Below are 15908 nucleotides of genomic sequence, written 5' to 3' on the forward strand. Positions count from 1 at the left end.
CAAAAAGATTCAATAACGTTATGTTACAAAATATAGCATCCAGATCCTGAGAAAAAGCTCTGCTGTATATGCTTAAGTCAAGTCAACTCAAAGAAACGGTCCAGGCCAGGGCCGGACTGGGACTTATTTTCAGCCCTGGAGTGTCAAGGCACAAACCAAGCCACATTAGTTCCCATTTTAATGCACACTACTGAGCTGACTGATGCTAACTTGAAAAGAGCAACGGTAATCGTAGGAGGCTTTGCCATCATGCTTTGTTGCTGTTACTAGTAACTCTTGTGATTGTGTCTTGCCTCTTATGTGTTATTTTTGACCAGACAGAATATCGAGGTCACCTGACCTACTGACTAGTTTTTCTATTTCTTCTTCTATTACTGCTCTTCCGGCACTCTGGGTGATAAGTGGTCACATGCTGCCACTTGTCAGTCTTGGTACTACAACATTTGGTTTGATGAAGGAGACTCGCGATTTTCAGTGGAAATATCGTCTTTAATATGCGCAGTGTGCTGCGTTGGTCATCTCAAGTACATACTAAAAAGCGGTTAAGATGTTCAAAATCGCTCAGTGTGTACCCTATTTGTTATACTATAAACAACGGTTGCTTGTATAACGACTTGTTGTACATACAAGACTTATTTATCAGAAGTCTAACTATGGTATTAAACACTTTAATTGTATTGCTATTATTTCGAGATGGAAAAATGCATTTCAAATCCCCTATACAGTATAAAGTATATTTAGAAATATTTTTGCTTCTCACTCAGTATTGTGCTTTTCTGAAGCCTTGCTCTGCTCGATCCAACCTCCGCATCCATCCTATGATTAACTCTCAATGATCCAGGCTTTTTTTTTTTAAGTCGTCATCCAATCAGCACCAACGCTGCTCGTATCTAGTATAGCCACCTGTTCCCTTTTGTCTGATTTGTTCAGTAGTATATTTTTTTTATCCTGTTGTTTCACGTTCTTTGTTCAAGTCGTCGTTTGTGTCTTTAGTAGTACAATTATGCCTACTTTTGAAATAAATTTTGTTTCCATTTGTCGGAACATAGCTCAGTATATTAGCAATTATTAGTCTTTATTGTCACCATTAATGCTTTCCCAACTTTCAATGAATATACTTGTCGTAGGTGATATAAATCTGATGCATTGTTATTATTATCTCCCTAAAGATGTTGTTGGCGTTTGAACTCCTCTCATTTTCAACCAATCCTCGGCACTGATTCCGCCATTCAGATTTAGAGCTGCTATCACTGGCATGGACTTTGCTGACGCTGGCTACGGACGGGTCATGAAGGACAGCAGTGAGAGGGAAAGAGAGCAAAGCATAGATAGAGATTAATTTAATTCCTTTGGAAAGAGGGCAGGAAATGGCAACTAAATACTCGCGTGAGATTCCGCCGTAATAAGATATTTAAATCACCCATGTGCTCATGGGTATTTCCGCGAGACCGCAAAAATAAACATTGTTATACTTTATGCCATTTGACTACTGAGAATTTCCTACATAGAGTGAGAAAATTACAATTTTTGAAGGGAAATATTAATACTCGCATTGCAGGTGATGGCCATTGCTTGTTTTATTTTCTGTGGGAAATGAGTCTAGTACGTTAACAAGTCATCAATTTAGGGACGTCATTATCAGGTTAATGATTGCTAATTGTACTTAAGTGGCTCTGGCTGATTTACATTGCATTAGTCTGACACATATTTAGACATAAAACAAAAAATTGACATTGTAAACACTATTTTATATGACAAACCACACACTGAACTAAGAGCTGGATCAAAAATTCTCCCTGTCCACCACATTGTTGAAACGATCAAGTTCATCCTAAGAGAGACATCACCTAATAGCACACTTTATCTTTTCCAATACTACCACTTTCCAGTTGGGTCACAGCAGTAAATCCTGTCGTGCTTCTTCCTCTCTTAATCATGCCTAAATTGCCAAGAGACAAGGGATTTTCCAACTGGAGACCTCAACAACTCCCAGAGTAAAAACTACAGCACAGAAGTTGCTGTCACATCACTTAACACACTTAATGCAATTGAGCTATACATCCAGAGGTTATCATCATCATCATCAATTTTCTATCCCTGTATAAGCTTCACTCGCAATGATGTTTATACCATATTACACTAAGTGCATTGGGAGTCTTAAAATGTCCGTGCTTTCTCACAGTGGGAGGTTGCTCATCCCGGGGCAAAAAAAAATCAGTAACGACGCACATTTGATTGTTCATGGGTCAGACCATAATGCATGTAATTTCAATGGAAGAAATATGAAGAAATATGTTACATGGTACTCACCAATGCAGGCATGTACGCGGACGGTCAGTTGGGTTCGTAAAACAACACTCTGCTTTTTCCCTCTGGACCTTTGGGAGAGAAAAATACACATTTACGGTCATTCCAATAGTAAAGTAAATTCTGTTGGCATTCAAGGTTTTCATTGGCTTTGGTGCCATTACTAGTGGTCTACTAGTAATGATCGGTAGGTAGGTATTCTGTCATAGATTTTTGCTGATAATCAAAAATTGTTAAAATCCCTACATTTCCAAATGTCACAAGCATGAACTTTCTATTTCATGCAAATTGGCCATTTGGACTCAAACTACATTTAACACGAGAACATACATACAGCGGATATTAGATGTCGACACACATCTTATCAAATTTCAGGTTTTTGCGATATACAAAACCGCGATAAACCATTTCAAACATTTTTACACTATTAATGTGATCTACTACTACTATTTCGAACTGTTCATAATTCCATCCATCTTGACTAAGGCCCAGTTCCAGCCAAAGGGTAACAGCCCCAAAGTGTGATGCTGCCGTATGCTCCCTGTGAGATTTTTTTTAAATCACCAAAACCTGGCATTTAAACAGGGATGTGTAGACTTTTTATATCGACTGTAATATTATAACCTTAATATTGATTTGTGTTCATATGATTTGATAAACTGCTGCACAAAGAACTAAATGAATTTGAATGAAACCTAAATGTGTTTTAGTTCACTTATTGATTTTGAAGGTGAGTGATCAGTTTTTGTTTATATTACATTTGTTTTGGGTTCATGTAGTCTTTTTGTTTTGTCTAGTTTTTCTCCAGTGTGCCATATTCATATCTTGTCAACTCGTTAGGTTTTCATTCCCACCTGTTCTCATCAACCCTGTTCCGTGTGTCTACCAATCAACTCCCTGCACCCACTTGTGTCTTGTTCAGGTGTGACTCGTTGTGTGAACGTAAACAATCATCCTGAGTTCTTTCAGTCTGTGTTTGTTCATTGATGTTGCAAGTCATGTTCTGCTTGTCAGGTCGTAATTGTTGGTTGCAGTGTTGAATGCTTTCCCTTGTTTCCTGGTGTTACTTTCAATTATGATTGTTTTAAGATGTTACTATTTAGGATTTCCCCACTGAATTGCCTACCTTTTTTTATTTTGGGAAATAAATTATTTTAATGGAAGATTAACTCCGCCTTGCCCTCCTGATACCTGCTTTGTGACACGAGTATTTTAGCATCAGTGGAGTATTTTAGCATCAGTGGAGTTTTGAACCCTTTGAGTGTTCAATTTATTGTGTAAAAATGCCATAAAATCCTTAATAGTTTTCTGACAAATCTAGTATCAAGTTTGACAAATGATGGCATCCGCCCTTATATGCTGATATACATCTGAGACTAGAAGATGAGGCAGCAGGACTGCAGACAAAACAGTACATATAGTCGCATATTGTAAGAAAAAAAAAATGACGGGAAGGTATGATGGTATTTTGCGCAAACAAATCGAAATCTCGTTTCTAATCCTGGTTGTCATCATCCAACCTGGTGCTAATCTGACTCCCATCACGTCCACGCTGTTGGAATTTCCAGGCAAGCAGGGAAAGCGTTGATGTGATAACAGAACTAAGAAACCCCCTATAATGTGTAAGACGTTGTGAGAAAATCACACCTAAACACACCCAAAAGGTTCTGATGGATTAGTTTTGTTTAGAACTACAGTACAGCAAAACTATAACTGGACTTGCTTGGTTGTTGATGGAAAGACAAAAATGTTCTCATTGCGGATACTTTTTTTCAAAGAAGCGCAGGTGTTGAGAACATTTTGTATTATATTGTTCGCACTCACAGTGGCGTACCGCTAAACCGCAATGTACGGGTAATTTATAGGTATACTGTATATTTTGACATGTACGTTGTCTGATAATCTCTTCCACACTGCAACATTACACCAAAGATGTTGTGCCCATCTCCTTTCCTTTTGTTTACTATCAACTCGGTTGTGACGGGATGCTGCCGGAAAAACATTGAAAACTCTACTCAGGTTGTGTTTTGCTTGTGAGGATTAAATGAGCAGGATTAGGCAAAAACGACTTAACTGATTAAGAGAAAACTTTGTGGAAGAGAGGCAAAAATATTTACTGCACCCTAATTAAAAAAATGAAAAACATTTATCCAACAGAGGGAGAACTGGTGAGGCTTGGTAAGAAATATCAATCCCCAAACCTGTGAGATGTTTTTCAAGTTAAACCCAACCCCAGCGCATGACTCAGTGTTGATTCACTGTGACTTTTGTTTAAAAAAAAAAAGAAAGAAAAAAAGAAATCCGCATTGGTTGAAAGACACTGGGTTCCAATCCAACCAGTTTCTCCAGATCGCAGCCACTTAAAAAAGTCACGCCTTGATTCACCTGTCTGTTATCTGGAAGCCTAGCTGACAAAGTAGACACATGAGACAAACAAATGGACACTGGTTTTGTGGTTTAGTCTTTGCTTAGTGCGCTGCCGCTTGCATCTAAACAGATCTGCATACCTCAAACTCCTGTAAACAAGCTAGGACTTAAGTGGTGTGATTCTGTGAGGTAGACGGGCGAAACACTCAATATTGTTTTGCTATAAGTCTTCTACGATTATTGTAATGTGTGGTGGCGCCGAGCCCATTGTTTTTCCTTCGGCTTAATAAAGTGAATCCGTGGACTGCCAATCCTTTTGTTGCTCTCCCGTTTTTTTTTTTTTTTTGCTCTTGTACCGAGACCGTTGATTTCCACCAGTGGTTCGGACCAATCACAGAGCGACATTGTGTTTGGGGCGTGATATGCAGCTGTGACAAAACCAGGGCGCCAGCGCCGACGCCGGGGCAAACAAACACACCTAACATGGACGCTGCAGTTAATTCTGTTCTTGCAGAATTACTCCCCGTTTACTTGTTGATTGTTGAACAGCGAGAGGCGCGTCGTGCATTTTTAGCTGGTAAAGATGTTCGTGCTTTTTTCCCTCCTTCGACAAGAACAAGGATGACATTTTCATCGGTGGCCGTGATTGGTCAAAACAAACGTGCACAATGCCGCATTATCCAATCAGCTCGAAGTATTGCACAGAATGTCCCACCTTTCCCTAGCAAATTACCGTGGAGCAGTCCCAGATTGGTATTGTGGAGAACTCCCTTGAGTGAATCACAATATAAATTTGGCTATTGTCAGGTTAGTTAGCGATAGCACTTTTAGCATAAAAAGCTAACAGATTAATTATTTACTAGTGTAGGCTATATAGAAGTGAATAAGCAATCATTGAGGCCACTTTTCCCTTCAGTGCAGTTAGCGTTAGCACTTTTAGCATAGAAAGCTAACAGTTGCCACATGGACTAGCAGGGCTTGTGTTATTATTAACCATTAAAAATGCACAGTTAGTGCAACATGAGTTGTAGGGAACGAAGAGTCTGAGTGTTTCCACAGAGTTTCATACTTTCCATGAACTTCTGCTCCAAACAAATCTACTATCAAGCTACTTATTCCTGAATGGGGGAAGTTTGTGTTTGTGTTGGTTTGTTCAAGTGGGAATAGTTAAATGGATGTATTCCTATGGTATGTGGCAAATGATTAGTGATGATATGAAGAAGTCGTCTCACCCTGTGTCATCCTGCTGGAAGCCTTCCAGCTCGTCCCTTTGCTCCGCCAAGGAAGACTCCAGGTCAAGATAGGTGCCATTGTGGGAAAGCTGCAGCGCACAGTCATCGAGCTATGGAAAACAATAAGACATGGTTTGTTTGAATAGATGGTTTAAAAAAATTTGATGCGAATTTGCGACACTCGCCTCGGGTTCAAGTTATAGTTGGTCTCCACAACAGTGTTTGCATGTGTTTCAAAGAGATTTTCATCTGGGGTTTGAACGTGACAACAGTCGGGGGGCCCTTTTTCATGTGGCTCAGTTTTAATGTGCTGGGGAATTAACTTGTTGGGGGTACAACTAAAGACAGTAGATCATAAAACTCAAACCAGAAAGAAACCGAGGGGGGGTCGTTTAAGTGTAATTAAATTAATGCTGTGTTGTTAACGTGAAGAACTCTATATGCGTGGAAATTGGTGTCCCGCCGCGAACAACCAATAAATGCGGTCGTGACATCTGCTTTTACTTCGTCCAAGGTAACACTGCAGTACATTGTGCGTCAGAGTCGCTCCATTACATTGTGTAACTGGACACCCCGCAGTGTGTTTGAGACCAGGTGCACACGAATATATCTGTACGCGACTTCCATTGATGTTTATGAGCACGGTCACAAGTTGACAGCAGGTGCTCCGAGCTGTCCCGGTGACTACGCATAATAAGTAACATATCTCACCAGATGTAAATATAAAAATTCCCACACTGAAAAAAATGTGACTCTAAATTGGTCATAGGTCTGAGTGTGATTGGTTGTTTGTCTATATGTGCCCTGTGATTGGCTGGAAAGGTGAGGGTGTAATCACCAGGCACCGGCTTCAGTTGCCCTCAATCCGAAAGAAGACATATTGTATAGAACATGGCCATAAAGCTAAAAAAATAGCAGATTCAAGAACAGAGGTCACTAACATGAAATAAATGTCATTAATTAACATGATTCCATCGATTATCAACACGGCCATTATTTTGAGGCAGAAATTTTCGTGTCATCCAATTTTGTTTGTTTGACTGACTTGACTCTGATGATGGTGATGATAATGAAAAGTAATTTGAGCAAATGTATTTCAGAAGTGGGTATGAAACTGGTAAATGTTGCTACTTTTTCAAAAAAGCTAAGCTAGTGGTTGTCTCAAATTGCTGACGAATGAGATCAGAGTCCAAAGTGTTGAATTAGCATTTAGCACCTGTGCGCTATCAGTATGGCATTGACCTGGAATGGTCCCGGGGTGCGATGCCAAGCACCCCCGCTGGAGCATGACGACACAGCGGGACCGGCAGGCGCTGATCACAATCCCTCCCTCGCTCTCGGAAACAGAGACGGCCCGTCGGTCAGTCTCACGGCATAAATATAACCCGGCTATATTTACTCGAGGTTGCGTCCACTCAGGAACTCAAGGGTAGGTGTGTCCCTTAAGCTTGGGAGTTGAATAGCCAGTTCTATATGAAGCTTGTCAAATTTAGAAATCATAGATTATTCCGGAACGAAGCAGGCCACGAGCAAAGGCGGTGACTTTGGGTCTTGTTCTAGTTCCTCTCTCATTTTAATCTGAGCCAAATCCTAATCCAACAACAGAGGAAAGGCAAAACATGGGACAGTAAATAATCAGACACAACCCTGATTAAAAACGCAGTCGGGAAAGGAGATTAAAATGCATTTGTAGCTGCGTTTCCGTGTTTGACACCGTATTATTCAAAGCACGGTCAATTTGCTCTTCACGTTGTGCACCTCATGCTCGGTAATACTCCAAATCTTCATCACAGCACACATAATTAACATGAGAATGATCATTTAAACACGGCACTCATTTAAATAAAACTCCACAACCTTGTGCTGCCCCACTGCCCCAATTTGAAGTTGAAATAAGACAAAAGCGTTTCTTGTGCCCAATCTGTCCACAATATTCAGCACGTTTACCGACCGCTCTCATTCCACAAATACCTCGCAGCCACTTTTATCCTTTTAATAGTCGAGTGGAGCTTTTGTTATCTCTATCGAGCCCTATCAACTCTTCACCTTGCACACTCTCAATCACATATACTGCTTAGACGAGTGAAACTAATAACCATCCAAAGCGTCTCAAGTAACTAAAACGCTCCGGTGGGCGAGTGGATGCGGTTCCAGGAGCAACTGTAAGGTCCCGGGGCCGTGCCCAGAATCACTTCGGAGCAAGTATTATTTACACTCATTTAATCAAACTCTCCCCGAAGTGGAGAAGCCGGGAGAAAAGGGAGAGTAATTATTTCCGTGTTAGAATAACACAAAGCTTGCTTGTGTTCCCCGCACTGGTATCGACCCCATTATGTAACTTGGAGGATGACTCTTTAAGAACTTTCTACAGTCAATCAGAGTTGCACTTTGAACACAAGTGGGTCGGGTGCGTGCATTATCGCCTCTAATAAATGGGGCGGTAATTAATTGTAAGGAGCACCGACAACTGGCATTTGTTGTTTTGAAACTTTATTTAGTTTCCTATGTGCATTCACTGAACCCTTCTTTAATGTAAAAAATATATATATATTTCAAATTTAAGACATGGTGAACAAGATAAACCGCTTTTTTCTTAAAATGGAACGCAGGGGCAGCAGATTCAATGAAAAAAAAACAAGGCCCCAGAATTGAACCCTGTGGAACACCGTACGTTGGTGGGCCGCCACGTTAATTTAACGGTGGCAGAAATCCTAGAAAGGAAAAAAAAAATCATGGGAAGCCTATTAGAACAGCTAAACTTTGTGTGTGTAGACTTTTCATATCCGCTGTGCACATATGCAAGCTCTAAACTGAAACTACTGGCCTGGCATGCATAATCTCACATTTCAAGTCGATTTTGCGCTTGTGGGATTGTTTTGTCAACACGTGAAAACTTTTAGTCAGCTGTTGACGTGTAAACGTCCCCTTATTCCACGGCGTGTATTTAAGCGTGTTTGAGCGTCTGAACTGGTGTGCGGTCAGAGAGGTGGGAGGAGGAGACTGGGGGGGGGGGGGGGGGGGGGTAGAGGTCATGAAAACCATGTCACCCAAAGTGAGAAGAACAAAGTGTCGCAGGCATCCGGGCCTCGGCCGCAAGAATTCTGGGACGAGTGACCTATACTTTATGTGTAACCCAGCTGGCCATGCGCATAGTCACAACATAATCATACAGTCGGTTTTGCTGAGAGAAGGACACGGGAGGTTATTTTGCTTTGACAAAGAGACGTTATCAAATATTTTAAAAGAATCAACACTCATTGAGTGTCAAACCGCCGGCAAGTGTGCCATGTTTCAATAACATAATCCCAATTATAAGTCCCTTAAGCATTAGTTTTGCAATCTGACGGTGGAAAAAGTGCAACTTTTCAGTTTCATCCCTATAATCTAAACTGGGTATCCAGTTGCCATTGCGCACAAATTGCAAACACCAACGCAAGCCGTTGCCATCTGTCCATGTAAAGGTTGTAATCATAAGCTTTTCTGCGCTGCGGGCCATTTTTCATTTGTTTTGCGGCTTTTAAATACGGGGGCAGCTCGAGATCGGCTGGTCTGGAAAACCACTTTGCTGTCGAAAGTCGGTTTGCTGTCAGAAATGTGTGCGAGCACTTCAACTCTTTTCAGATCACTCTTCTTTTCTTTTTCTTTTTTAAATATACACCTTCAACTTTTTGTCTTACAGTAAAAACAATGTCGCATATGTGGTCATAACGGAGTATGTGAGTGCCTGGAAGGAATGCGCTGCTGTTTTGGAGTTTTCCCTCTGGCTCCTTTTGGACCTTGAACTTGGCATCTTTTGCTTTTCGCATACCCGTCATAAACTGACAGTGACCACTATACACCTGTGTGTCAGGATACTTCCAGCTAAATGAGGCAGCTGGAAATTATATGAGCGCTTGCGCTAATAATGACTTTAACAGCAATCTTGACACTTGCATAGTCTTACTGTATTTGTAGACCTTTCCTAAAATATGGCCACCGTATGACACCGTGGGATTAAATGAGGACAGTTCATCATGAGCAAAAGGACATTTGCGGTGGAGTTTGTTGCGACTGTAAGCTCGGAGGCAAACATTTGCAATATATTTCAGCAGCTCAGGCTGGTGACCAGTCACGTGCTTTTAAAATAGGATCTGGGCCAAGTGTTATATTGTTGAAATAACGTTTTGAAATTTATGGAATTACAAGGCACTAAATATCCAATCAGATCGCTTGATTTGACTTGTTAAGTATATTTGTGTTGCAATTCAAATACGATTCCTAGTTGTTGTTGTTTTTTTTGTCCCACATTCCCAGGTAAAAATAAATAAATAAATAAAAATAAACAAAAAATATATATACTTAGTATATATTTTTTTCTGATGACCTTTTACTTTTTTCCCACATTTGAAAACATATATTTGTACTTTACATTCTCAAAATAGGCTGGTTACTTTTTTTTAACCTGTGCATATGATGACATAAAAAGGCATAATTAAAAAGATATACAAAATAAGTAACACTATCTAATTGATTCCTTTTGTACTTGAGTCAAAATTACCATGAGGTGCCTTTTGAGAATTCATTTTTTTTCCACCCAAACAAACTTTTCCTTTGAACTCCATTCATTGTATGAAGAACTTGTTATGAGGTTAGGAATGCATAATAAGCTCCCGCAGACAATGCAAATCCATGCTGACTGGGTGGACAATGACAGGGTGGACAATTTTGACTAATGTTAACATTAACCTTCACTTAGCAACATGATTCAGTTAGCAAACTGACTGCGTAGCCCCCCCCCCCCCCCCATATTGATATTTCACTATGACAGAGTGGATGTTTTATTGCAGGGTTATCAAAATGAATGCATTAATCAACAACAAATCAATTGACAAACTATTTTAGTAATCGAGTAATCATTTACAGCCATTAACTCGCTCTTTTTTTTTTTAATCCTCTGATTTCAGTCTCTCAACAGAAATTCTGGGCTGATTTCTGTCGTCCTTCGTGATAGCAGACTGATTATCTATTGTGTTGAATCAAAATAAGATATTTGCAGCCAGTAACTAAATCATATATAAATCTGTTTCAAAAAAGTTGGTGAGAACCACATCAATCCCACTCGTGTGATATTTGGTTACTAAACAGTAATCTGGGGAAAAAATGGTTACACTGCTATGCAAAATAAAATGTTATCCGATTATTCCATTAATTGATCATTCGATAGTGACGGCCCTACATTTAAGCTTGGTGAAATCCTACCGCACACAAAATATGATGAACATTTCAAAACAAGTGTAAATATTTACTCTTTAACTAACCAGTGTTTCTTCCCGCATTGAAGAAAAACAAAAATGCTGGTCATAATGTCAACTGAAAACATCAGCAGGTTTTCTTAAAGGCAAGGTTACGCCATCATGACAGGGTGGACAGCAATTTCAGCAACATTCATGATGAAAACGATCAAAATGGCTCAAATAATTTGTTGTTGATAATAACATATTTTTTTTAGTATACACAGGGCAGTTATAACATTTTAAAAGATTGTATTGTTATAAAAATGTTTGACCAGTTTCATTGTGCTTGATTTATGATGACTGAAAAAATTCTGAGGACACCAAAGGCACGTCATAGTGATACTGACCCACTTACAATCCTTTTTATTTTTATTTTATTTTTTATTTACTTTTGCTTACATACAAAAGAGCCAGTAAAGTAATAATTGTTTACCTTGTGCGGAGCCTTGAGGAGCCGGTGGATGCCGGCGAGTTGGTTGATGAGGGGGATGTCCTCCCTGAAGGTGTACAGCGGCGGTCGGGTCGGTTCCGGGAAGTTGGTGCTGTTGAACGGATCGGTGTCGTCTAAAAACTGAACCCTGCACACAAAGGTGGCCATGGTGCATCCATGCAAGTGGCGGCCAGCTTCCCTGAGGCTGCTGAGAGCTTCTCAATTTGGTAACTAACACAAACAAACAAGCGTTGTCAAGTGGGAACCCGGGTCCGAGGTGGGGGGGAGTTAGGGAGGTTAGTCCTGATCCCGAACCGATGGACAACCGGTCACTCACTAATGTTGTCTCGTCTTCCTGTAGTTTTTTTTTTTTTGCACTGCCCTGTTTTATTCTGGGAAAGGCAGGTGGCCAGTAGAAAGGGGACGTAGGCGGACTCCAGCAGCAGCCTGGTGCCGGAGAGTGTCTGTCTGACACTGACAGCCGCTCTTCTGTCTGTATGAGAGTCCCACTAAATCCTCCCCCCTCCCCCCTCCTTCTCATGCGAACACACACACGCACTCGCGCACTGGTTGCACTCGAAGTGTGACGCATCAATACAATATGCCCTTATTTGTTGTGGTTCTTTATGTTTATATTTCAAAAGTGTTCTTATCCCCCCCTAAGCCCCCGCCCCCACCCCCACGCACTGATTTTGTTTTTTATTCATGAAAGCAGCATGTTTTTTGTTTTGTTTTGTTTTTACGTATTTATCATGTACTTCAGCTCACATTGTTGTCGTTGCAGTTTCGCATAGGGCATTTAAAATATTACCGTGTCCTCAATAATAACGGACCTTTTGTCTCGTCGATTTGTGGCGGCTGTAGGCTTACATGACGGACAGACAGACAGCAGTGGTGTCTATAGTCAATAGGGGGCGCTAGAGCACCGCTCCACCACGCATGGTGGGCAACACATTACTTTCCTTGGGGTAATTAAAAAATATATATATACAGATATAATATATTCATTATTATGATAGATAGATGGATAGGCACACCTCACGGAACAGTAGTTGGGAATCACATCTAGTTTTCTATTAGCATGAACTAACCATGCTTTTCAATTATGTTGTCCAATCTGTCCAAGTAGGAATAGTTTTAGCACGAACACGTGTGCTTTAAAGTGCATTGCGAACCAATGGCGCCCTCTTGCGGTTGTAGCTTTTAAACGCAAGCGCCGTGGTGTTAATCATCCATCCAGGCATCGATTTTCTACCACTTATCCTGTTCATATTTTACACGTTCATATTTGCAGGGGCGTAGCAGCAAGTTGCTCTCACGTTTTTGTGATAATTCATCACATTGTAAATAAAAAGTCACAAATGTGGCCCACACGCAGCACCAACAGTGTGTAAATTATTTGTTTTTATTTATTTTTTAATTATAAGTTATTAGTCAGGTGATCATTTTCACCTCTGTCCAGGAAGTTTTTCCTAGACGGTGGGGGAAAAAAATGACGTTTCAATTTAGTAAGCTACAGAAAAGCAGTTGAGAAAAAAGAAAAAAAGAGGCTGGAAATGCAAGGCTTTTATAGACAGTGTAAGAGTTTGTTGTGTTGGTGAGCTGGCCAATGAATCCCATTTGCTACCAGGGGGTTAGGCCAGTGCCCTCAATTGCAGACAGTAAAGCGTTTTAAAGCATTTTGGATAAAAGCCCTATAAAAGTGCGGTCCGTTTTACGATTGCGTGAAAACTGTAAACACCATCTGTGCATGAAAATCGACCTCAAACACATGATACATGCGATCCACTGCTAATATAATTAATCATTTGTATTTCAAATGATTATTCCTCGCGGCAGTCCGAGTTTAAGCTTGAGAGTTTTGCATGTGGCTGAATCTTGAACTTGCTGTTTCTTGAACACATTCATAATTAACCAGCTCTAACCATTATCAGAATCCAAAACTGTGATGAGGCGAGAGGTGAAAATGAATGGAATAACCTTGAGCACAAAAAAAAGAAAAGAAAGTAAAAAGCAGTTAATGAAAAGATTTTGTCATTTTGGCTAACCGATCACATAAGACGTTTGATGGACAAGTGGAGTGTGCGTGGTTACTTATAAAGTCAAACTAGCAAAGTAAACAGGCCTCAACGTGACATGACTCCACTAGAGCAATTACTTATACAGATTGTCATTCAATGTGACATATCAGCTGATTTGCATCCGCTATCTGCGATACACGCACGCACGCACGCACAAAACAGTCCCGGCAGCAGAATGAACTTTCAACCCTGCGTTCGCTCCACACGCAGCGTCATACATGATAATAGAAGACGATAAAAGCAACCCTTTTTTCAAGGTGATATAATAAAGATTAAAATCATCCTTGGATATCTGATTTTTTTTTTTAATGCTCTGCCATCTTTTCAAGGGCAGTAAACAAAGGTGCGCACCTACAGTTCCTATCAGTCAAGTTATCGTGGTAAGTTTACCTTGGTGTGCCCTCGGTTTATTTTATGATTAGCCTCCTGTGACCTTGGGCATAGATTTGGGCAAAAGATTGTAAGTCTGGTCTCTTGAGTTCTCAGTTAACGTTTTAAGGTGAACAAGTGATTGTGTTTTCCCATGATTTGACATCAAAATGGCTACTGTGATGTCATTGGTATACATCGTCATGAATGATCAACTTCACTCAGTGTGTTACCAGAGTCTGGACAAAATGAACGGTGTACTTATTTTGTCAAATTTTTACCAAGCCAATTGTTTGGTCCACATGTATGTCAATCACAATCACAAACATAGCGATTCATACGATAAAATAATTAACTCATTCACTGCCTATAAACGTCCAAAAATCAAAGGAACTATTTCTAACTATTTTCCCCCCACTTTTGTTAACAAGAGTATGAAATCCTAGACTTTTTTTTAATAATCATTAAAAAAAAATTTTTTTTAGAAAAGATTATTAAAAATGAGGGGCGTCAGGTGATTATTATTTTTTTTAATTTTAATTAATTATTTAAATAGTTAACTCACGATTAATCACTAATTCTAAATCTGTTCTAAATGTACAATACATTTTTTTTTCTAGGTTTTCAAACTCTTAACAAAAGTGGAAAAAATGTTAAACTAATAGAAATAGTTCAAATGAATTTTTGACGTCTATAGCCGTCAATGGCAGTGAATGAGTTAAAAAAGGAATTCACCTGTTAAAATACTTCCTGTTTACTTTCACATTCACGTTTGCTTTCTCATTGTCATCTAGTAGCTAGCAAGTATCCGATGTTTTCATCTTACTGGAACGAGAGCTACTTCCGACTTCCGTGTCTAAGAATCATGGGAAATGTAGTCCTACTAGTCTGATGCTGCAGTAAATACACTTTTTAAAAAAAAATGTTGGATAATAATGAGTGCATTGACTTGTTTAGCGCCGTTGAACTGTCGAACACGATAGCGGTTAGCATTAGCTAAAATAGTAACACAACCACCGATCACCAGATTGACTAGCGATTAAATGTGTTATAATTAGTTCCTGGTGGGAATTTTCTTGTATATTTAATTTTTAGTGAAATTTTAGTGTCCTGGTTTTTAATTTTGAAAATCTGGTCACCCTAAATGAGCACCAAAGCTAAGCTAAACAGAGCAATTCCAGTATTTTTCCTTGACTATTGACAAACAAGTTCACGTCAGTCTATTGCTAATCCAGTTCACTAAATGACCTCAATGGGGGCGGAAAAAAATGTCTAGATATGTAACATCATCTTATCAGTGTGTGTAAATGCTATACAAACCGCCATGTTTATATGATGAGCACTTATGTAGTGAATCTGTTTATTACCTCCTCCGACGGCTCATCACAGAAACTGTCATAGAAGTTCAATCAACAATTCTTTCTCAAAAGAGACACCACGCACAGGTGAAAAATCGATATACCGGGAGGCCTACATGTTCTTTTTTTCGATTTTGATTCAGGTATTATTCAGACATATGTGAGATGAAGCCGTCATCAGTTGACAGCTTTTTCGATTTTGGTTCATTGTCACTGGAGCAGCATTGCAGAACTGCCACATATCAAAACGTTCTTATTCATTATTTCCTGACCTAAGCCAGTGGTGTACAAACTTTGGCCCCGGGGCCATTCACGGCCAACCTTCAATTTTTTTAGCGGCCCCGCGACTTTCTTTCTTTCTTTCTTTTTTCCATTTGTTTGTGTGTTTGTTTGTTTGTTTGTTTCTTTCTTTAAAAGGACACTTCTACTATTATTTTAACATTAGGTGTACAAACTATGGCCCTGGGGCCATTTACGGCCAACCTTCAATT

The 15908-nt window shown here is 39.8% G+C and overlaps 1 protein-coding gene across 6 annotated transcripts in view; it reads right to left on the reverse strand.

The window, feature by feature from the left end:
- Positions 1–12145, reverse strand: part of fhod3a (formin homology 2 domain containing 3a) — a 44417-nt gene extending 32272 nt beyond the window's left edge. For 5 of the 6 annotated variants that reach the window (XM_086062566.1, XM_086062563.1, XM_086062565.1 and 2 more), the window contains exons 1-3: positions 11613–12145; positions 5907–6016; positions 2311–2378 (exon numbers count right to left, since the gene is read on the reverse strand). In XM_086062566.1, coding sequence (XP_085918692.1) covers positions 2311–2378; positions 5907–6016; positions 11613–11777 — 343 coding nt within the window. In that variant the 5' untranslated portion in view covers positions 11778–12145. The remainder of the gene's footprint in view (positions 1–2310; positions 2379–5906; positions 6017–11612) is intronic. The other variant, XM_086062567.1, reaches the window with a different exon arrangement.
- Between the last annotated feature and the right edge of the window lie 3763 nt (positions 12146–15908).

The sequence above is a fragment of the Leptonotus elevatus genome, chromosome 19 (genome assembly GCF_054856555.1).
Source record: "Leptonotus elevatus isolate MCC_2025b chromosome 19, RoL_Lele_1.0, whole genome shotgun sequence".
NCBI classification, from domain to species: Eukaryota; Metazoa; Chordata; class Actinopteri; order Syngnathiformes; family Syngnathidae; genus Leptonotus; species Leptonotus elevatus.